At 41.1% G+C, this 23,648-nt stretch overlaps 1 protein-coding gene and 1 non-coding gene across 5 annotated transcripts in view; both read right to left on the reverse strand.

The window, feature by feature from the left end:
• Positions 1-23,648, reverse strand: part of ANKDD1B (ankyrin repeat and death domain containing 1B) — a 28,599-nt gene that overhangs the window by 2,422 nt on the left and 2,529 nt on the right. For 2 of the 4 annotated variants that reach the window (XM_068667519.1, XM_068667517.1), the window contains exons 2-14: positions 21,370-21,473; positions 19,239-19,337; positions 17,315-17,413; positions 17,118-17,222; positions 15,353-15,451; positions 13,581-13,679; positions 12,150-12,248; positions 11,111-11,209; positions 9,951-10,049; positions 6,292-6,390; positions 4,606-4,701; positions 957-1,155; positions 110-241 (exon numbers count right to left, since the gene is read on the reverse strand). In XM_068667519.1, the coding sequence (XP_068523620.1) occupies positions 110-241; positions 957-1,155; positions 4,606-4,701; positions 6,292-6,390; positions 9,951-10,049; positions 11,111-11,209; positions 12,150-12,248; positions 13,581-13,679; positions 15,353-15,451; positions 17,118-17,222; positions 17,315-17,413; positions 19,239-19,337; positions 21,370-21,473 (1,428 nt within the window). The remainder of the gene's footprint in view (positions 1-109; positions 242-956; positions 1,156-4,605; positions 4,702-6,291; positions 6,391-9,950; positions 10,050-11,110; positions 11,210-12,149; positions 12,249-13,580; positions 13,680-15,352; positions 15,452-17,117; positions 17,223-17,314; positions 17,414-19,238; positions 19,338-21,369; positions 21,474-23,648) is intronic. The other 2 variants (XM_068667518.1, XM_068667520.1) reach the window with 2 other exon arrangements.
• On the reverse strand, positions 8,816-8,889 carry TRNAN-GUU (transfer RNA asparagine (anticodon GUU)). The gene has a single exon. It is a non-coding gene; the product is annotated as a tRNA-Asn (tRNA).

Here is a 23,648-nt window from a genome sequence, read left to right on the forward strand (position 1 = left end):
CTTCATCCCTGCCATGGTCACATCTTGCCCAGCACAGGCAGGGATGTCAGCACATTGTGGTAGTCTCGCAGAGGACAGGGTAATATTCTCTCTACACCACACAACTTACCAGCTAAATGTCGAAATCCTGCTGCCACCAAATCTTCGTATATATGTTTGACAGGATTCTGATGAGCCAGCAAAATACCGTGTAACCAGATGAGCAGCATTCTGTGTCCATGTTCTTTATAACTTTTTTTCCCTATGCAATACAAAAGCATTTGTCTGTCCTATGCTGAAAACAGTGTTATTTTGTGCTTTTGCACTTTTAGAGTTACAAGAGGTTTTTAAAACCAATGCATTTGCTCTCACTTCCTTTCTCACCCAGCAGCAAAATGAATACTGAGAAATAAAGGTTAAAATAAATAAAAACAAATTTTATCCTAAGGCTTGAAAAGATGAATCCAATACTACTACATTGTAAAGTTATTTTTAACTTTCAGTTTTGTGTAATATGTGGAAATACACCCTGGAGTAATAGTAAATGAGTGCAAGTGTGCTGTAGAAGTATTAATTTCCTGGCACTGAGATATCTGAAAACAAAATCACAGTTTCAGGACAGTTAGGAAGCTGGAGTGCAAACAAGGCCCTCCTGGCTCATGCAGCACTCCAGGTCCTCACTGGCGTGGCATGTGTCCTGCAGGACCCGTCCATGTTGCTCTGCTCCTGCGTTTGCTTTACAAAGAGAAGGATTTCTTCAGGCCAAAAGGGAGAGCAGGATTGGGCTGTGCTCCTACAGCGCTGCCTCCCCAGAGCCAGGGGTGAGTGTTGTATCCATCCACTGCTCGCTTTCATACACCAAATAAAAACAGCACGGCCAGCATGTATCTGTCATACCCACAGAGATGAAAGAGCAGCCCTGTGCCTTAACATGGTTTCTTTAACTTACACCTATCCATCCAATTATTTATCGTTACCTGTCCATTGTTCTTCAATAGCTCTAATGTGTTCATCTGTGAACTTCCAGAAGAGGGCCAGTTTTTTCCATTCTTGGGGCTTTAACTGATTGTATGCCAGGTTCCAAAGGGAGGAACGAATTTGCTTGGTCTGTATACTGTGATCTTGTTTGAAGGACAAACCAAAGTCCAACCAATCATCATCATGACCTACATGTGCCTAAAAAAGAAAGCAAGTGACAAACATTGTGGTAAAGGTGGGAACATTTTTCACTCAGCATGCAGTGAGCCCTGTGTGTGTACAGCAATACGTGACTACTGGCAGGAGATAAGCTCGGTGCAGGTAAAGGAACCATATTTGGATAGAAGTCAAGCTCTTTGGAAGCATGGCTTTATAGTTTTAGGACTGGAAATGACAGAAACAAGGACCTCCTGTGTTTATTGATATGTATCATTAAGAGCAAAATAAAGCTGCCTCTGGCACTTGATATGTGATGGCAATTAACTGCAGGTAGAAGTTGAGCCCTTCAGCTGTCTGCTTTACAGGCCACGTTTTGAACATGGCTGGAGTTCAGCCACAGCTGTTCCTCGTTCCTCATGCTGTGTACCACCAGCACGGCACCTGTTCAGGCTGCTCCTGCCTTTGCCCTGTCAGCCCAGCTCAGCTGCAGTGGGTGCAAGCAGTCACCTGGCGGCAGCTGTGCAAGACCCTGGGTATAGCACACAGAGCCCCAGCCTGCAAGGTGTCTGAGCACCAGCATGCAGGCACTCATTGAATCTGGATCTAGTTTTATTGCCTGCACAAGCAAAACTAGATAGCTACCACAACCAAAATTCCAACTAAACAGCAAGCATTTTACCCTCCAGCCTAAAAATGATGTTGCTAGGTATTCACTGATTGCCCACAACAGAATTGATGAGATTGGTGATTTTTTTTGTTGTTGTTGTTTTATTTTTTCCGGACATCCCTGCAAGAGCCATGCCCAGCAGCGATTTCACCCCAGCTGAGTGATGCCCAGGGAAAAGCCTGGTTCCTAGTGTAGGTAATATCAAACTACTTTGATACAGTGTATGCTAGGCCTGCTTCAGGTCAGTCTTCAAAGTGAAAAACCTTATCTTTTTCGGGATGGCAAAGCAAATAGGGTTATTAGGGTTTTTTCCTAACCTTTTGAGAGCCTTGCGAGAAAAAGAAAACAAAAACAACAAAAAAAAAGCAACACTCAGTTCAGTAGCTAATTATTATCATGTATGCTTGAATCCATTTTTCTTGATGCAGTCACTATCTCATGCTTCCTGACACGTGCAGCATGAGGTTTATGACAGACCACGTGAGAGCTTCAGGCTCTCTCCAGTACCATCTATCTTTCATGAGGTTTAAAAACAAACCACCAACACAACAAGCACACACACAGCAACAAAACAAACAAAAATAAAACTGCTTTTTTCTCCTCCCTTTGCAGCAGCGCAGATTCTCTTTGCTGTTAATTGTGTGTCTAGGCAGCGGCAGTGTGGGATTGTAAGAGCAGCTTTCAAATCTGGTTAAAAACATTCTGGGAAGGGTTGGGTTGTAGCCATAAATAGGAAAAAAGAAAAAGGAAAAAAAAATAAGGACAAACAAGGGAGAACAAGACAGCCTTTCACACACATTTGAGTCACGTGCACTTCCTCACAGCAACATGACATTTCCTTTTGTAACTAGAGTGTTGTCACAGCTGATAAGCCTGCTCAATATAATCAAAAGACAGTTGCCACAATAATGGTGTAAAACAGTGTGGTTTGGTACATGGCAACAGCAGCAGAGCAACTTCATATTCCCTAGCCATAACATCTGAGCCCTGCCCTTAGCTTCAGGTAAGGGGACCAAGCACGTAGGTTTCTGTTTCCCTGTGTCTGTTGAGCTTCTGCAGGCAAACCAGCTGCTTTAACAACTTCACTTCTCCTCAGGCAGTTCAGCAAACAGTGCCAAAAGGTTAGGAGCATTATGTGCTTGCTGCTATCAGGCTTTTCATATCTTCTCTGGCAACAAGTGACCTCACTTCTAAATTCCCCTTTAAGCCACTTAAACCATACTGTAACTGACAACTCTGGACTGACAAGTCAAATACGCGCAACACATGGAGTTCACAGATACGGTTTTCATCATAATAATTGATCTAGATCTGTGATTTAACAGCACAATTCCCTGCGACTAAGCATTGCCAGTTTGGATGCTATAGGGCTGGAAGGGGTGTTAAAAGGCCAGCTAAGTCCTGTGCTCAGGCAGGATCAGGAACGCTTATACCACCCCTGAGAGGCTCCTGCCTGGCCTGGTAAAGCAAACACTGGCAAGCAGGAAGCAGGAACAAGAATCAAGTTACAGACTTGTGAGGCAGCTTAGCAATGAGAGCGAAAGAGCAGTGAAACTCAGAGCTACACCCCAAGACTGAATTCCTTCTGCTGGCCCTGCCGGCTCTGGTGCTCACAGAACCACTTGCTTTACATAAATAAATAGTGTCAGCATCTTCCTTCTTCCAGTTCTTCCACAGTGGATGTGACAATAGACATCTCTTACTGCCTACAAACAATATTTGACATAATACAATTTAAAATCCCCAAGCTATCTCAAAACACAACAAATTTAATCAGTTCTCAGTAAATGCACATAAACCTGTGGGTCCAAATAAGAACACAGCAACCCAATGCAAGACTAAACTATTTATGGAGCATTAACATGCCCTAAAATTAACTTTCATCTTCCTTTGAAATACCTCCCCTTCATCAAGTGTAGAGGTATAGCAGGTGTTTTGTAGCTCATTGCTATGACTGTAATTAATGGAATAAATTAACTTTCTGCATATTCTGGATGGTAGCAATTAATACACCGTGAATTCTCCTGAATGTTCAAAACCCATTTGGGATAAGTCTGACTTTCAGGGCAGGTCTCCAAAGGGGTCCTCACCAGAAGCCCACCTCCAAATGTTCCTTTGATTGTAAAGGAGCTAAAGTCTGCTCATCTCCTTCGGACAGTTACCTGCTATAGAGCACAGGCAGATTCACCGCCAACAGGGGATAGTCAGTGCAAGCCAAAATAGTTACTGGCTTCAGCTGACTCTCAGCCCCTTAGGGAGGGCCATCACCAAGCAGCCTGCGTTTAAATAATCATGCCAATTTGGGAAAGAATTTTACAAATTGAGACAATCTGAGGTTATTCTAAGCCGTGTCATCACTTCAGAGCCTTGCCTGGCTCTTTCCTTGCCTTCTTTCTTGAGGTTAGTAATTAACGCAGGCCAGACAGAAGAGGGAGCTCCCACCGCAGCACTGAGCTTTTCACAGCAAAGTAAAATCAGACACCTGCTCTCCTCCATTTTTCAGCCACGGATTTTGCTGTGCCGAAGGACACCGGCCTGATGCCGGTGGCACAGTTTGAATTTGGGTCAGAATCTCTCTCCACCCCTTTGCAATGCCTGTGGAGCTCGGTGCAGAAAAATGAAAAAAAATCTGCCTACAGCTTTACTGCTGGACAGAGATAAAACCTGAACAGGATAAAGGCTTTCCTGTTCCCAGTCCTTGATTTATCAAAGCCTGTCTTGTAGACTGCCAAAAGCAAACCAGGCAAAAGACACTCTAAGATCAGAATCAGCTTTTCCCTCACAGTTCTCCTCAGCACAAAAAAAAAAGGGATGTCTCTTACCTGTTCTGTGGCATAATACCTTTCTGCTTTAATGATCATATCTACAATTAGGGCATAATTGCTCCTTGATGCCATGGCTAGTGCAGTTTTTCCATTCTGCAAGCAGAGAGAGTGAATCAGGACATGATCTCACATATTTGAGGACACACAGAAGAAAGACATGAGCTTCGCTTACAGAACCCCATCTCTTTTTTTTTTCTTCTTCAACAAAGCATGTCTACTAAAATTTCAGCGTGGCTGCAATCAAGGCTCTCCTATGCTTTGCATGAGCTGCATCGTCTGCATTGGAAATCTACTTTAAGAGCAAACCCACATCTTGTCTTGGGCAGTAGGAGATTCTGGGTCATGGAAGGAAAAGGGAATGTGGGAATGACTTTCTCATAACAGCTGAAGGCAACGTCTCATGGACAGTGCAGACAACCAAAGGAATAAAAAGCCGTTGTTTAAATTCCAGCCCAGATGACTGTTCAGTCCATTTGAGCCTATCTCAGTGACCAGCACTTTGGTGTGGAGGCATTTCAGCGGCTTCTCAGGGTTCTCTCTGTAATCATCCATTTTCAGTGGGCTTGCACTGAGTGGAGATACCCCAGGTATGAGTATTCAGGGTATGCTCCACAAATCAAGTGTTAGGCATTCCAGAAAGTTAGGCCTAAAAGAAGCTAACCCCTTTACTGAAAGGCTTGGTAATAAAATAAAGTATATTAAAAATATATACATAAATAAGTTCTTTTAACCCTCCAGCTATAATAAAATTGCCTGATGGATACCTTTTGAGTTCTAGCTTATGGCTCTGCTCAAGGTAGTTTTAATTTTTAGGAAATCATTTAGGAACCCATTTTTAGGAAAACATCACACTGGAAGTCATGAATTTGTGTTTCATAAAAATCCTTCCAGCATAGGCATACCTAGCAAGTACAGAGACCAGGGACTGCAAGCACTCCAACCCTGCAAAACTGCCCTGTGTTCCCTGGGAGGTGGGGCTGGAGGCAGGGGTGCCTCCAGGCTCCTGTGCCACTGCCATCCTGTGTGCATGTGTAGCACAGCAGTTGGGCACACAAGGAGCACCTCCTGGCTTTCAGTCACTTCCAACCACAACCACACCTGCAGCAGGTGGGCAGGAAGAGCTTCCAAGAGAGCACTCCCACTTGCAGCTTGCAGAGGTGTGTGTGCTCTGTGGGCTGAGGACTCTGGCTGTCAGGGTATGGAGGCCGGGGGAACACCATGTAGTCCACACAGGCTCCCCTTTTTCCTGTCTGATGTTCTGTACACAAGGATGGGGACATCTCTGGTGTCTGCGTACCAATTCATTGCAAAGGTGGGGCCCCAAGGTTCATGTCAGGTTACCAAAAACAGAGGTAACATTAGTTTCATAAAGCTTTACTCTTATTAGGACAGCTTTGAACATGGAAATCATTTTTTTAAATGATTAAATGGCTGGATTTTGCTCATGGTGTGTTTCATCACATCTGAGCTCAAAAAGAGCTCTTGGCCAATACTATACAGACCTCTGCAAGCCACAGGTAAGGCAGCATTAAAAGCAGACTTCCTTTGTAACAGCTAACTTTTGGCTGCACTCATTTTACGAAGGATGACTGGAAACATGTGTTTCCTGTATCTCTGGGAAGAAGATTATAAAGCGAAATATAAAGCTACATAATCTTTGCATATGTAAGGAGTGTCATCTACCTTATCCGTGGTCTTGAGGTCACAGCCTGCCTTCAGCAACATTTCCACCAGCTCCACATTGCCAAGATCAGCTGCCAGATGCAGAGGAGTCTCCTGCCTCTGAAATTAATAACAGCAAATAAATACAATAAACCAAAGTCCCCATAGGGGAAAAAAAAAATGCATACAATCTGAATCTACAGAAGATCCACAACAAGAGATGGCCCTGGCTAGAAAATACTGAACAGAACGAAAGCATTTAACTTTCCAATGATCTAACTACCGGCTTTGTTTCAGGCAAACAAGACAGCATCTGGGAGCTCTGCAGGAAAAACAGACAAGAGCTCCAGCTGGGTCAGGACAAAGCTGCTGTTATGCACCTCTAACAGATTATAATGTGAATTCTTCCTCTACCTTCTTAAAACAAGGTGCTTTGGATAGAGTGATTCATGCAAGTGCCAATTGCTATGCTAGCCTCTCAAGTAATCTTTCCCTGCTGAAATTCATGCAGAAACAACTGGACAACCTTGATTTTCAACAGCACATTGTGCCACAGTCCGTGACAGGGTTTCTTAGCCAGCCCTGCCACAATATGATGATATGGAGTGTCCAGTGAACCTTAAACCACAGTAAAATAAAAGGAAACAAAACAAAACAAACTTTACAAAAGACCAAACCATTAACATAAAGTACAGGTCAAGGAACATTCAGTTTCAAGTCTAATCTTTTGGCCTGAAATTAGGGTTGTGTGGTCTTTATGCAGCTTCATTTACCCAAATAAAACCCATTTATTTACCCTTCAACAGAATGTCAGTAAGAAACTAGCAGCAAGTGCCCTGGGGAGTTTATCAGTCTGGTAATAAGAATGCATTTCCTATTCACTAAGAAGTGTTTGCCTCTTGTTCTTTTCTTCTACTATTTGCACTTACAGGAAAGTATTCCAGATGTCTATGGGAGAAACGCAGCAGCAAATGTGGTGTGTTCTCATTTACGGAAACCTTGTGTAGGTGGACATGTCCCTTAGCACATTTCACGTGATACAGCAACCTTTTTTAATTGAAGGTTTTGTGACTGCCATGCTTTCAGCTGGGATGATAGAGTTAACTCTGTTCCTAGTAGCTGGTACAGTCCTGTTTAGGATGAAAATAATGCTGCTAACACGTTGATGTTTCAGTTGTTGCTGAGTGGTGCTTATGCTAAGCCAAGACCTTCTCAGCTCCTCATGCTGCCCTGCCAGTGAGGAGGCTGGGGCTACACAAGGAGCTAGGAGAAAGATGGTTGGAGATGTCATTTCACCTTTAGATAAGTATTAAATCCCACCTTAACTTCAGTGTTGTATAGCCATGCACCGTGACCTTACACACCAAGAGAGCCAGCCACAAGGATTCCACATAAAGTCTCACAGGAGCTCTTTGGGGAATACACGTGAAACTCCTAAATTAATCTTCAGCAGTTAAATGCACCATGAGTTGGGACAAATTACAGATTCCTTGGAGACTATTTCTGGCCAGTATGGCAGGGAACATCCCTGTCTATCAGGGGGGAGGCGGGCTATGCCTCGCATGGGCCTCAGCGGCCCTGGTGGGACAATCTGACTCTCCCGAGGCCTTTCGGCAGCAGCCCAACAGGAACGTGCCAGGCCTCAGCACAGCGTCAGAAATCCCCATGTTTCCCCAGGGTAGGCAGGGCTCCCCTCTTTCAAACCATGCATGGGGTCAGTGGGATTATGTGCCCATTCAGGTGTGAAACCCAGGCTATGGATGACAAGAATGGCTTGGGGCACCTGCACAGCTCCTCCAAGCAGCCTGCCACCCACTGATCTACCGCCTTGGGACATGTTCCAGGTGGCATTCCCAATGAATTGTGTAACCTTACGAACGACAATCAGAATCACAACACACACACTGGTGCAAACAGTCTGATTATGCAAGGATAATCAAGGAACCAAGAGGCCTTAAAACGGGGGTGGAAAGACTTATTTTCCTGGAGGATAGGAAAGGTAGGTGCCATTCTTTTCTCTCTCCACAAAACATCTCTCAGAAGAGAAAAGGAGAAAAGACGTAATTGTTAATTTTCTCCATGAGATGGTTCTCAGAGCATGGGGACAGCAGCTGTGAAGGGCCCAAATACCACAAGAAGCTCAAGGCTAGTGCCTTTGTCGTGGCTCCCCCAGGCAAAGCAAAAGAGAGTAGTAAACAACACACAAAGAACAAAAACTGAAAACAAGTTGACGAGGGACCAAGCATGGAAACATGTGAGGGAGTGTGTAAATTGGCAGCCACAGTAAATACATTGTCATCAGCCAGTGGATTAGCAGAGAGGAAGGCGTCCAGAATCTGAGGGGATTCATGGTTGGTGGTTGTCTACAGCGACATGGACAACAACCTCCTGCAGTCCAGAAGTGTCCCACAATCCATGAGAGTGGGCAGACATGCAAATATGGAGGACTCCTCTCCCTCCACGGTGGGGGCCATGATGCTGTGGATCAGCCAAGAGGCCAAACATCATGGACTCATGTCCCCACCTGCAGGAAAATGGGCCCCCACGTCCCTGGGTGGGCTCGAACCACCAGCCTTTCGGTTAACAGCCGAACGCGCTGACCGATTGCGCCACAGAGACCTGCGACATCCCTCCTGAGGGTGATGCTGTGGGGAGGGGAGGACACGCAGAGTCACAGATATTGCCTCAGTTGGCATGGGTCCTCCACCTGGCTGTGTCCCCTCCCTCCTCCTGGGCATCCCAGCCTCCTCACTGCAGGGCAGAGTGAGGAGCAGAGAAAGCCCTGATGCTGTGCAAACACTGCTCAGCGACAGCTGAAACACTGCTGGGTTATCAATGCTGTTTTGGCCACAAATCCAAAACATGCATTATGTGGGCTGCTATGAAGACCTTTAACTCCATCCTGGCCAGACCCAGCACACTGAGAGAGCAGCATACATCCAAAGAGCAGAGAAATGCTCCACCTTCCATTAGGGAGCTCTGATTGCTCTTTCAGTGCACTAATCTTCATGGGATTTCATGGTTTCTTAATGAGAAAGGCTGGAGGGAACCTCTCAAATCTCAGATGACATAGCTAGGCCTTTCTAGAACTGCCATTAATTAACAGCTCCTGAGCTGACCAAGCTTGTGTGCACAGTACTAGTTTTCAGCTGGATAACTTCAGGTTATGAGAGCCCGAAAGCCTGCCAGAAATCTCTCTCCCTGTATACCTTGGGAAATGTACACTGCCAGTTATTGTGAGGGGAAAAAAACAGATCTGCCAGACCACTGACAGTCTGCACTGTGCTTACCTCTACAATCAGGTTTGAGACATTGCTGTCATGTTTTATGCATGAGTCATACCACTTGAACAATAAATTAATACAAATATTTTCCTAGTATATAACATTTTGCTATCTGTACTTGCACAAATACTACTAGCACAGCATGTACCAGTGACTAATACATATGCACACACACAAAAATATAAAGGGGAAACTGCCTCTTCCTTTCTGTTTTTGTTTTTGCTGTTGCTGTTTCTTTGTTTTGGGGGTTTTGGTTTTGTTTCCTTTTTTATTTTTTTTTTTTTTTGATACCTCGAGCTCCATTTTTATCCCGGGGGGGGGGGGGGGGGGGGGGGAATAAAAATCCACATAATCTCTTTTGCCATGAAGTTATTATTAATTCCCAGTTTTTCTTACATGATTTAAGAAGTTTATATCATGATTAGCATCCAAGAGTGCTTTTACTACTGGCAGATGATTATTGATGACTGCTAAATGGAGCGGAGAATTCTTCTGCTGTGGAGGGAAAGCAACAAGACGATTAGGTGCATTTATTAGAAGCCCATTCAAGCAAGAAAGAGCTTCCTGCTAAAACCTACCCTTACTGACAAAATGCAGGGTGTGCTCCTGCAGGGCCGCAGGGCTGCAGACAAGGCACCCCAGGGCATGCAGCAGTGCCAGAGGTCCCACTACAACCATCCCTCATAGTGGGCTGCTCCTGCCGCAGCTACTGCAGCTGGTAAGCAAACACCGCAGAGGAAGCTGAAGCTGCTGAGAGCACCGTGCACAGCAGTGTGCTGCCACGTACAATTGCAGCAAGGCATTGTATACATCCATGCTGTGCTGCGCTGCTGGACTCAGCTGAGAGTGTGGAGTTTGGTGCAATGTTTGTGTTCCCTCAGAAAAATGAGTTTGCCCTTGTTTGAACAGGCTGGAGGCAGAATAATTCTGTGTTGAGTATGCAGCTGTCAAAATCTACTTTCCAGGAATAAACTCCTGTAGCATACTGCTACTGTAGATATCCTTCATAATAACCTGGCTTGCTGTAGTAATTATAAAAAACAAGTTATAGCTAGAAAGAAATTAAGTTTTTATATTTGAGTGATTATTCATGAAAATAACTGGGGCACAGGTCCAACACCAGTCACTATTCAACCAGCAGATTGGCAAGATCACTTTGCTTGTTGTACCTGTGACTCATCAGTTTCTGTTAAATACAGCTAAAAAATAATTCCATACCAATGCCAGACACCAGCTCATTAATCTTTATAAACCACAACCATTTCTTTGGGGCTACAGAAAAATAAATAAAGCCCGCACACAGTGCTCAACTGGAAACCTTTCCAAAACCTCAGTTACAGTTTTACAGGTTGATTCAGCTACAGAAAGCCAGTAAGAACAACCAGTGCAAAAACAGTCTGATCTTTAAAATAAATCATCTCAGTCACATTACACAACAGGCAAAATACAATAAAAATAATAAAGGATCCTTATTCAGTATTCGAATTCTCAAGGAAGTTTATAAAGACAGGGCACACTGAAGAAACAGCAGGGAAGTTGTATTGATACACACTCACCTCAGGTTTAGGGGCCAGATCAACATTGTTATCAATAAGAAAAGTAACCAGAGATAGATGTCCATTCTGAATTGCAATTTGCAATGCACTGCTGTTGTTCTGAAAGAAATATTATGGGCAAGAAATGTTTTCTGTTGTTGGGAAAGTAATAAATAAATGGTACTGAAGACAGCTATCAATAGAGAATAGCCTTTCATTTATATTGGTGTTATTATCCTCCTGTATGCACCTGCAAAAAAAGGCCTCCCTTTGGTAAAACGATGTGATTGTATGAAGTAGGCCACCAGTTACAGCTACATGTTTTTGTAAACACTGGAGGACCTTTCCGTTGTTAGCACAATGCAACAAATATGCTGAAAACATCAGTACTGCACAGTCCTTTTCAATCTTTATTGGCAAAGAGATAATTCAACATTGTCAGCTTTACTGGGGGCATGGACTACAACAATCCCAATGTATCTCCCAGTCTGTTAGTTCAGTTTGACTTTTAACAAGCCATTACAGTCACATAACACATTAAGAAAAAAAAATCAATAGAAAATGTTCTGTTAATAATTCTGCTAAAACAAACAAGCTCTCACTCTGCTGGAATCACAGGCATTGCTGCAAATTCTTGCAACAGGCATGCCAGGGCCATTTAACACATCTGAGCTGGACTGGAGTTCAGGAACCAGATGTGGGGAAGAGATTTGTCATCAGTTCAGGCGTATAAGCTCCCAAAAATGAGGCTTTTCAATTACCCTACATGGCTACATTTCCTAGCCATATGTTTTACTATTCAATTGACAGTAAATAAAAAAGGCCCACATCATTATTCTGTCAAATATATCTATGCTAAATTTCTTCCACAATTAACATTCTTTGCATTCCCAAATTTATATACAAATACATGTGTATGTATGTATATATACACACACCATTTTATAAAAATAAGCAGAGCAAATACACTGTGAGTACACACAGAAGAGAGAAGACAAAGCCATTCCCACAGCCCAGGATGTGCCAGCAGCAGTGTACTGAAGGGATTTTGTGTACATACGTGAGTTAAAACGTTGATGTCACTCCCTGCTTCCAGTAACAGCTCAGCACATTTTTCATGACCGCCTTCAACAGACAAGTAAAATGGTGTTTCTCCATTCTAGATGAAAAAAGAGGGAGAAAAAAAAAAAAAAAAGCCTGTTCCAATTTAAGCCATGTAATTATAAAAATTATAAAGATTATAAAGTTATGACACTACAGAGGTTATCTTTATCAGGCTCATCCAACTCAATAAAAAAGGGGAGATGATCACAAGAGAGCATAATCTGAATGCTCCCAAGTCAACATTTCACTGAAATGGCAACTCACAGTTAAGTGATGGGTGAAAATTATGTTGATATTCATAAAGCAAAATGTAAAATACAGATAACTATTTCACCTGTCATGGTTGTTCTCCTTCCAGAGAATATTACAATCAACAGGAACAGAAACAAAGATTCTGGGAATCAATAGCAGTGCCATGGCTTTCTAACTGATTCCCATCTCACATTCTACCTACAAGGAGCACTTTTAATAAAATTAATTCTGCTGCATATTTATTTCAAACCTCCTCACAAGCCCAAAGTCTCCATGTCTCCAGAAGAGGTCTCTAAAATAAGCTACATCTGTGTAAATGATCTGCACAAGGATCTAAACCCTGTTTCTAAAACAGACAAAGGTTTACAGAAAATTGCTCCAGAGCTTCAACTTTCACAGAAGTGTTCATATCTCCTGATCTTTCATTGCTTCAATTTCTACCACCACTATTTCAGTAAAAATGAATTTATTGTAATATATAGCTCATGGTGGGATAAGAGTGACCTGGTTATCCACAGAAAGTAACATCTCCAGCGGGACAGATAGGTGACACCACTAGCCATGGCACAGCAGGGACACAAGCAGCATAAGCTTTATGTGCAGAAATAACATTTAATTAGTCAAATATTGGAAAAAAAAAAGGAGGGCTTCACATTTCAAAAGAATTCCTGTGCCTCAACTTTGGACGGTGGGAAAAAAAAAAAAAAAAAAGCAACAGCAACAAATAAACACAAACAGACAACCTGGAAAAGAGAGAACCCTTCTTCCATAAGCTTTTTGCTGAAAAAGGAAGAGGAGAGCCTTAGCGAGGAGTGGATACACCTTACTCCTTTCTTCTGCTGGACCATTTTCTTCTACAAATAAATAGGGCATGCAAAATGGAGAGGAGGTCATTGCATGGGGAACAGAGGACAGAGCAAGAGACATTGAAGAAGCTAGCGGAGCTGAATTTATTGGAGGAGGGACAATGAAACAGGACATGAACACGCTAGGAAAGCAGCAGAACTAATGAAGTCCATTCAGTGGAAAAAAAAAATATTCCTTTAAAGTGTAATTTGTGATTGTTTTTTTGTTTTGTTTTGTTTTTTTTTTTCAAATCTCTAACTTTACTTCCTTCAGTAATTTGTGTCCTCACCTGATTGAGGTCATTTATTTCCTCCCACTGTTTGAGCAGAATTTCTACGACTTCACTGTGTCCGTTTTTGGCTGCTAGATGCAAGGCGGTGTTTCCCTCCTTGAAATTAGGGTGTCAAAGACGACATTTTAGAACACAGAATAAACCCAAAACGTTAAGGACAACAAACGTTAAGGACAACAAACAAAGCCATTTGTCCTTCTGTCTCTCTCTTATATACAGGGCAGTGGTGGCAAACCTACAGCATGTTTCAAGAGCCAGGTTTATTTGAAAAGAGCATTTTCTCATGCATATAGCTGTGACCTTGCTGGTCTGGATGGTTGTTAATGCTCTGAAAACTGCAGTGCATTACTAACAATAGATAAATAAATAAACAAACAAACAAACAAACAACAACAATAATAATAATAATATCTTAACTTTTAAAGAATGAATCAGAAAAAAACTTTTCCTGTGGGGACTATACCAAGTCCCCAGAAGTATTGACTTAAGGATTAACAGACAAAACCTAAGTATATATGATGCTGTTATGGCTTTGATACCAAGGCAGCAATCTTTAATCCTCTACATCATCAGCATGATTCTTCATTAGCTAAGTAAGAAAAATATGGCATACCAGTAAGCAAATAGACATGAAGGGCAATCTAAATGATTATCAGGAACTGCAAAAGCTTCTGAGCTAAAAGACAGTGCTAGCATAAGAACAAGTGTAAAACTGGCTAGAAACAAACTGAAGACAGAAATTGCGAGAAGTATCCCGACCTTCCAAGAAAGAAGATTCCAGAACAGCTTCCCAATCACATTGTTAGTGGGGAAAAAAATACAAAATTCTTTTACAAAAAAAAAAAAAAAAAAAAAAAAAAAAAAAGTATGTTTGTTAAGGGATGGGTACAGCTGCTTTTAATGACCCAGCAGTGGAGTTTCAGTCCTGTCTTGTTACCTTCTCACTCTGTAGGATCACAGAATTTAGCTCCCATGACTGCTGCTCTACACATTCAGCCTGCTAGCTGCCTGGGACAAGGCTGTCTTTTTACCTTTTTTAGTAGACTGCTTAGCACAGCAGAGATCTGGGTTGAAAGGCAGCATTTAATAGATTACCAGAAGACCAAAATGACAGCATGACTTTCTGAATGCTTGTTTACATGGCTCTATGAACACGATTTCTGACCTTTTCACCATTTTTTATATATTTGTCCTTGCAATGCCTCAGGCAAAGAAACACCAATGTGCTCAGTCCAGTAATAGTGACGTAAGGAATAAAGAAATTTAAAGGTGGACTTTGAAAGTTAGTAAGACATCTTAAAATGTAGAGTCAACAGCAAATTCAATTAGATTCAGGCATTTATGCACTCCTGAAAAATCCTCACACATTTATTTGCCTTCTGAAGTACTTAAATACCTCTGAAAAGTTAGCCGCTCATCAGTGGCACACAGACACAGCTGAGTGAAGAAAATGGAAAACCTGATGTCCCAGTATAGAGGCTGGCACCTTCACCTCCAGACTTTCCCTCTTCTTCCAACAGGCAGCATACGCCAGTCTTGCTTTACATGAATTATTAATGATGCGTATGGAAAAGTCTTCTGGCAATGGGACCACAAGTTCCACTGTCTTCCCTTAATTACCGAAAAATCATCATCCTTGTGTCATTGATGGTCCAACATATATCACTGCCAGCACAACAGCACCTGCACAGCTTATTCATACTGCTGGGTTGTGCAGGAACTACACAGAAACAAAGTAATCTCTCCTAAGCATGAAAAGAAAGCATTACCTGGTCTTTTTCAGATGTGAACAGCTTTAGAGCAATCAAGTCATTTATCATGTCAACATGGCCTTTTTCAGATGCCAGGAGAAATGGCTTTCTACCTTTCTAGAAAATAATCGTGGAAAGAAACAGAATTACTGAAAGCTTCCAGTTACCAGATATATTACCTATATATGCACATGTTATTCTGCATAAACATTTATATATAATAATGACTAAGTTCATCAGCAGAAAAGTATGTATATACAAGAAAAGCAAGAATTTTTAAAAAGCAAAATTTTGTATTGCAAAAAAATCCCAACAAATTATACATCTTGTGTGTCCTGAAGAAAATATTTGAAAACTGATTGGAAATGGTAACAAATGAGTTACAAAGATTGCTCAAAATATTTAATTATTAATTATTCATGGTATTAAACTATTCATCAAAAGGACTATTTTGTTAAATGTCCGAAGATGCTCAGAAGCAGACACTAATAATTTATTTTCACGGCTTAACACACTTGAAGCTGAATTCTGCAGGCACAGACCACAACAGCTGCATCTCAGAAACTTCATCCAGGAGATCTGAATTTAATACTGTACATTGTTTTTTGCTGATATTGTTTGTAGGTAGTTAAGACTAAACAACAACAACAACAAAAAAAAACTTATCCAACTATTTACAACTCAACAGTGGAAAGTAATCCTGGTACAATAATACTGCTAGTCGGATGGTGAGACCATCTAACCAACTGTCAAAGGCTACCCGATAGTGGCCTATATTAAAAATCTAATTAAAAAAATGCAAGAAACTATAACATAATTTTGATACAGCCTCAATATAGAGAAGACTCCTTGAAGTCCTAAACCACAGAGGTTTGTTTTGTTAAATAAACTCTTCTCAATATCAGCCTTGTCACGTGCAGACAGAACTCAGAATTCAGTCAATACAAATAAAGGCTCAAAAAGAGCATGGGAAAGAGTTGCTGTTTTGGTGACAGATCCTATAAGAATATTTTTTCCTCCTGTAAAGATACAATACCCTACCTAGCTAAGCAAGCCTTCAAAGCGAGATCCCAACAGAGTGGGAAGAAAAAATACAGGCATAGCAAAACATGATGAAGACAAGGCCCTGGCACTGTTGAAGTGTTGAAGCAGCCCTGTGGTAAGGCTGCATGTGGTTTATACTCCACTGGTGGAAGAAGCCTGCATTGTCAGCAATGGACAAAACCAAACCACTAGTACTGAACCCACCAGAGGAATGTGTGGTACCTCTGCCAGGTATTAAAGAAAGGGCAGCCACATCTATGGGCAGGGTGCACAGGTTGATAACAGAGGAAACACGAGAGGATGCACAGGCTGAGACGTGAGAGGATGCAAGGGAGGAGAGGCGGGGGGATGCTCATGGAGGAACCATGGACCAGAGCAGAGAAACAGGATCAGCAAAAAGAAAACCGCCTTGGACAGACCCCAACCCCCACTGCCTCCCAGCACCTCACCAATGGGCCAGTGCAAAGGGGAGCAAGGGAGGAGCAGCCTCTAGAGCTCACCTCAGGAAGGCAAGCAGGGAGGAAAGGTGTTTTCTCTACGTGCCTGTCAGGCAGTTTGTCACACTTGTTTCTCAATACCCAAATCAGTAATTAAATGTTTATGCAAGCCGTAATAAATTTAATTTCTTTGGAACTCCCAAGCCAAGATTGTTTTGCCCACAACAGATGCCTCACAACATGAAAGGAATAAACAGGGGGGAAAAAAAAGGAAAAGAAAGAAGAAAAAAAACATATTGTACCCCATCAGGCTTGTTCAAGTCAGTCAGATGAAGATCTTGGAGAAAATAATCAACTATTTTAACACTGTTGTTCTGGGCTGCAAAGTGTAGTGCATTCATTCCTTCCTGAAAAACCACAAGCAACTCTGTAAGAACGTGTTTGATTTTTTCCCAACACTAACATGTTTACAGTTGATAAAAACTTGTCATCAACACACCTCATTCTTAGCCTTTTGATCAGCGCCTGCTTTAACTAATTTTCGCATTACATCCAGATTTCCAGTCCAAGCTGCAAGATGAATCACTGTCAGGCCATGCTTTAAATAAAATGAAAAAGTCAGAAATTAGCACCAAAACACATCCTGCCAAATTTATTTAATCTTTTTGTTTAATTCAGTGTACAAGTGGGGTCTGCTCCACAGGCACTAGAGCATCAGCATTATCAGCTGGCAGTGTGAGTGGGGTTCATCTCACTTAAATTACACTAGAGGCTTAGGCTCCCCCTCTCCCTGACCGAAGGCCTGTCATTTCCAGACAAGGATTTATCCTGTTCTAGGATGGAGGGGTGAAACTACCCAAAAATGTTTCCGTCTCTCCAGAAACTGTGCGATGGCCTGAAGGAGCCAGTTCTGGGTGCAGTGAATTACATTTTGGGTTATAATGTGTAACAACCCTATTTCCATGAGTCACCATGATTTTCCAGTTAGCTCTATTCTTAAATGTTTCTTTCCTTCTCCCAAATTCTCATAAGAGTTTTACTTCTTCACAGTATGTTCATTCCATTTCTTATCAACTGCAATATCAATCCAACTGTCAAAAAGTACATGAATCACCATCAAATACAACATCTATTGTCATAATAATTAAGCTCTGTGTGCTAAATATAATGGAGTGTTTCCAGTAATGTTTGAATAAAGATGATTAACTACATCAAGGAATTTAAAACAGCCAATAATTAAAAGGCAATCCTTAATTAGAATAATATTCTGAGTGTTTAACAGAACCCCAGCATTGGGGGGAAGGTTTATGTTTCCAAGCAGGCTTCAGTGCATCTGACCCAGCTATTAAAAAAAATATATAAAAAAAAATAAAAATGCTCTGAGTCACCTTAATGCCTGAGCCAATCTGAAAAATAATTTGCCATGAAGAAATGAGCAGTGCCTTCCTTCTGCGTGGGACACGCGCTGCCCAGGCAGTGCAGGACAATGCTCCAAAACAAATGAAACAATGAACAGTGGGTGGCTTTCCTACACTGCAAGTGAACACCAAGGCCTGTAGCTGCCAGCTACTGGCACGGACAGGTCTCTCTCATCTGATTTTCATTCCAACAGCAAATAGCAATGACGAAACTTTCTCCCTCCCACCAGTCCCTCCAGCATGGAATTTGTCTTTTTTTTTTTTTTTTTTTAATAAATAAATACCGCAGCATATGGTGGATAAGAAGATAGAAGCAAGTGGTGTGTGTGTGTGTATGTAAATGATTACTCTATTTTCATTACTTAGGATGAAATATATGCGTAACTCATATTATATAACAACTAAACAAATACCTTCTCTGGAAACAAATTGCAGTTCACTGGAAAACTCCTAGCTTGAATAACCTGTTTATTAATAACATGGTATATGTTTGGTCATGGCATCTGAATAAAACCCTGTGCTGCAAATCGCCATCTGGCCCAGCCAAATTAGCCATAAACTGCTCAACTCTGAAAGTCTCAGAGGCTGCAGAGTAGCCGACAGCTTTGCATTATGCTGCTCACAGCAGACAGGGGGAAGGGAACACAAGCAGTCACTTTCTGAGCTCTAAGCAGTCTCTGGATCCAATTTTTACTTATAGTGATGACTTTCATATACAAGTGGCCAATGATTAATATGTAGCTACCACAGAGACCAGGTGTTTGTGCAACCACCCTTGTTCTTACACATGCATTCAATATTGCCAGTGATCTGGGCACTGTTTTTTACACTACTGATGTGTTGTGTTTTTTTTTTTCATTCAAATGTGTGCAGTCTTGAAAAATAGAAGCATTTACAGCAACCACCTAATTTTGCAAAATGCAGGCCGTAAAGGAAATATTTACCTTTATGTTTCCCCTGAGTTGTTGCTACACTGTGTGAATCCAAACATGTAGAACAGCTCACCTGATCTGCCATATCGAGTCTAGCTTTGTGATGGAGAAGAAAATCCACCGCAGATGTATGGCTTCTTGCAACAGCAAAATGCAATGCTGTGCGCTTCAGCTGAAATAAGCAATGTTTTGTTTGTCAGATACACAAAACAGCTCTTTTCCTAATGCAAATGTCAGGATTTCTGAATTCTCTGATTATTAATTAAATTCTCTGGTTAATATATGCATACATTTTCATATTTCCCCTGTAACTTGTTCTTTGTATTTCTGTTCCCTTGGAGAGAATTTAGGTATTGATCATAAAGATTTTGTGCAGAACCTGAACAGTTTAGTTACAGAGTTGTTGTATGTACCAAAATAATCCCTTGGCTGAAACACACTGTCAAAGTGAGATTAAATAATCATACACTGCCTAGAGGAGACGCATGCAGTGCCAGAAGCACCCATGTGTACTATTTTATTATATAGTTGGATTTGAAAACGTTGAGGACTAGATTTACACAATTATATTTGCTTTTCATATCCTCCTCACATTTTACTGTATCTCTGCGACACATGATGAGGTTCCTCTCTCAATATTGAGTCACCTTCCCAGACTGAGCCATTATCTATGCAAATGAAGGCTTCCACCTTGTGAACAGTGAGTAATTTTAAACAGATGAAACAGCTCAAGGCTTACCAGAAACATTTAATTAATTTTTCATTAAGGTAACTGATGGTGTGAATCTAAAAGAGATTGGTTAAAATGAATTAAACCTTGGTGGAAAGAGTTTCAGTTATAATTAAAGTGACCATAATTGGATTTAACATAACTCACTGAGAGTTTCCATATGTGACATAAGCGTTTAACTTTGAAAGTCAGTTTGGATTTGTTCTGTTGTGCTTCTATGCAGATCAGCTGACTGATTCATTTATAACTCTAAATGTACAGCTATATGAATTAAAAACATAAACAGGTGGGATTTATGCCAGGAAAAAAACGCTTGCACAGAAATAGTTTTATCAGCAAAACTAGCTAAGTTTTGGCAGCCTTGCTTATTTGGCTTGGAAATACAGGGGTTGGAAAAATCAACATAAATGCAAGAGCTGTTCTGCCAGTATAAGCTAAGTCCCTGCTACGAGCACCAGTCAATGCAAAATATCCAAGCACATATCATACTATAGACCTGATTTAAGGATGAGAGAGTAAAGATTCAGACTCCTGGGCTGGAACTATATTTAGTTTAATTTCCCAAATTCTGGAAAACGGTAAGGAAGCAAGAATATTTTGAGTGACTGGGCTCTGTGGTCACCTGCTGTGTATTCATAGAAGTATGCAATTAGTTGGTACATGGTCACTGTTCAAGAGTGTTTGAGTTCTACTCAGAATAAATCTTTATCTCCATCTCTTTTTCACAAACAAAACAAGGAATGCAGCTTTACTTTCTCCTTGATTCCCCAGTAGGGTGAAATGCAGGTAAGCACAGGAAGCAATGTTTTTGCTTCTACGAGTAAAGTAATGTTAGGATGTTCACAAGCAAGGGAATTATACACAGCCACTGAGAGCAAACCATTCTCCTCAACTCCTGCATAAATACTGGGGACCTCTGTGTTGTTGTCCAACTACCTCTGACGAACAGCACTCTACTTAGTTGCTGTGAAATGTGTGTCCTCAGACTTTGGAGCTGGTATCAGCTAAGAAATGTGTTCTTGTCTATTTATGGCAAATCTGAAACCTGATCTCAGTGTGAAGCCAGAAGCTGTGGTAGCACACTTCTGTGGTTCCATGCACACTGAGCAGTAACACTTCACACCAGCATCTGAAGTTTGTAATATTAGCAGCACAGTTTCATTCTCAAAGTGACTGTGAGGTTAAGTCCTCCCCTTCTGAAAGATGGGGAAACCCAAGGAATTAATTACACAAGAAGGCAGTCAGTAACAGAGCAAGGGCCACAATTTAGAGGCCCTTAGGTCCTAATTTTATGCACAGCCTAGTGGCTAAATGCAAAAACCTGTGAGTTATGCTGCATGAAATCCTACAGTCCATACCAGACACATGAAACACTGCTTAGTCATCTTCAGGCTTGGGACCCACCCAACTCTAGCCTGCTGTGTGCCCGCTACGCAACCCCCTGAGCACCGCATTTTGGGCACTTTATACTCACAGTATCTACAGCGTTTATATTAACACTCTTTTTAAACAGCTTTTCCATGGTTTCCAAATTGTTCATTTTTGCAGCACGTTGAAATTCTCTTTCATCTGGTAATACTGTATAAAGACATTCAAAATATATATAAATTACTAAAAAAAAAAAGCCTTAACAAACTTAAAGGACAGATACCGTTCTTTCTTCTGTTATTTGTCCTGGTTTCATACTTTCTGTGAATCATTTGCTTTTCAAAGTGGAAGTGTTTCAGGATTATATTTTTTTCTTCTAGAGACATCTGGCTGATGTTTCTAGTCTAAATTTTTAAGTGCAAACAGAAGTAGGCTTTTCACAGCACAGACTACCATTATTTGCACTGCTCACAGGAACAAGAGTTCATTTATGAAGCTTCTGCCATCAAAATGGGTCTCAAGGCATTTTATAAACCTAACAATGAACAGTACAAACTCTAGCATTTATTTCCTATTCTTGGAAAAGCTGTTATTTCACAACAGAGCGCACCACCAGAATACATTAAAATGTGTAGCAGTGACCATGCTTCAACTATGTAGGAAAAGAGCAAAACAAAATAACAACGACAAAATAAAAACAGACAGAACAAAACCAAACAAAACTAAACCAAAACAACAATTAAAAAAAAAAAAACAAAAATAAAAAGGAAAAAAAAAGGGGGGGGGGGGGAGGTCTACAGGAAAAAATTGTGAATAGTTGAACTCAAAATTTGGCCTGAATGGGGAATTTACTATCAAGTTGGGACCATCCTTTAATGTTTCAAGCCGAAGATGAACATCTGTTCAGCCAGTTGAAGTAGCTGTAGCATGCAAATGGACAGCTGTAACAAAACACCTCCACAAAACTCAACAAATATCTAGTGACCTTGGAAAATAACATACCAGTGTCTGATCATGAATTTGGCCAACTTAGAGGTCAGACTATTTCCCTATCAGCATGTTTCTGCCTTAACGTTTAATTCAGTACTTGAGAGAAATTATGGTATCAGTTTTAAGATATTCTTAATTCAGTAGCATATCACACTCAAAATGTTTTTCTTTTAGATATCTTCTTTCTAGAATATTTTGACATGAAAGCTAAGAAGGCTGCTTGCCTAATGACATCAACAAGGAGGACAGTATTCACTGTCGAACTAGAAACTGCAGCAATTATTTCATCCTTAGAGGACTCTCATGCAAATCTGTTCTGCTGTATTATGTCTAAGTTCATTAACAACTAATGAAAATACAGTTGAGGCTGTACGGCTGCAGAGTATACTAAAGAAAATCAGTATGGCAGTCACTTAATTGCATCTTACGCATTATCTGTGATTATAATCTCAGTGGAAATAACCACAGTTGTACTGTACAAAACAAACTAGAAACCAAACTGGACAGTTCCAAAATGGTTTCCTGCTTTTTTTATCACACTAGCCAAGCACCTCAAACTACAGAAGCATCCTCCCAAAAGTCCCTTGAAACCACAGAAGAGTTTTTCTTGTCTTATAAAATGAGGGAAAAGACCAAAAAAATAAACAGTTGAACATAAAAATGCACCACTGGACTAAATAGATAAATAACAATACTGCTATAGACGACCGTGTTAACTTTCAAGCATTAAAGGCAATAACCAGCTTTCACACCAAAACAGTGGTATGTTATTATAATAGAGTGGTCATTCCCAGTTAGGGCAAAAGTCCCTTTGCACCAATATTCTGCCTGTAGCAGCAGCTGGCAGAAGATCCTTTGAGGAGAATGTATGAACTGGACAAGGCTAAAGTGATGTTTCCCCAGAATACTTGTCTAGACTCATACAAAACAAACAAACAGGTATCATAGAGTTAATCCTATTTCTTTGATTTCTCTGTGTCTAAAACACATTATTTTCAAGTTTTCAAACAGACTGTGTGTCAAGGGAGTTGCATTCAGCTGGCGTCTTCGACAAGGAGTGTGGCTGGCAGAAAAATCAGCATTGCGAACAGCAGTCTTTGCAGAATAAATGCCTCACTTGTAGTTTTCATCGTCTATACCCAGAATTAAGTATTTCCACTCCCTTGGTTTCAAACACGGGGAACAAATGGTTGTAGGATATCTTGTTCAAAGCACGTTTGTGGCAAATGTGGAAATAAAACTTTCTGCAACAAATAACGGCAATTAGTTACAGTTCTGCCACATTCATTGCTATTGTCTGCTGATGAACATTCGCATATGTGTCTTACACGAAGATGCGAAGATAATTGTTGCATCCCAGGGCATTCAGGAACAATCCCAGCAGTTTACTTACTC

Source organism: Anas acuta, chromosome Z (assembly GCF_963932015.1).
Source record: "Anas acuta chromosome Z, bAnaAcu1.1, whole genome shotgun sequence".
Taxonomy (NCBI): domain Eukaryota; kingdom Metazoa; phylum Chordata; class Aves; order Anseriformes; family Anatidae; genus Anas; species Anas acuta.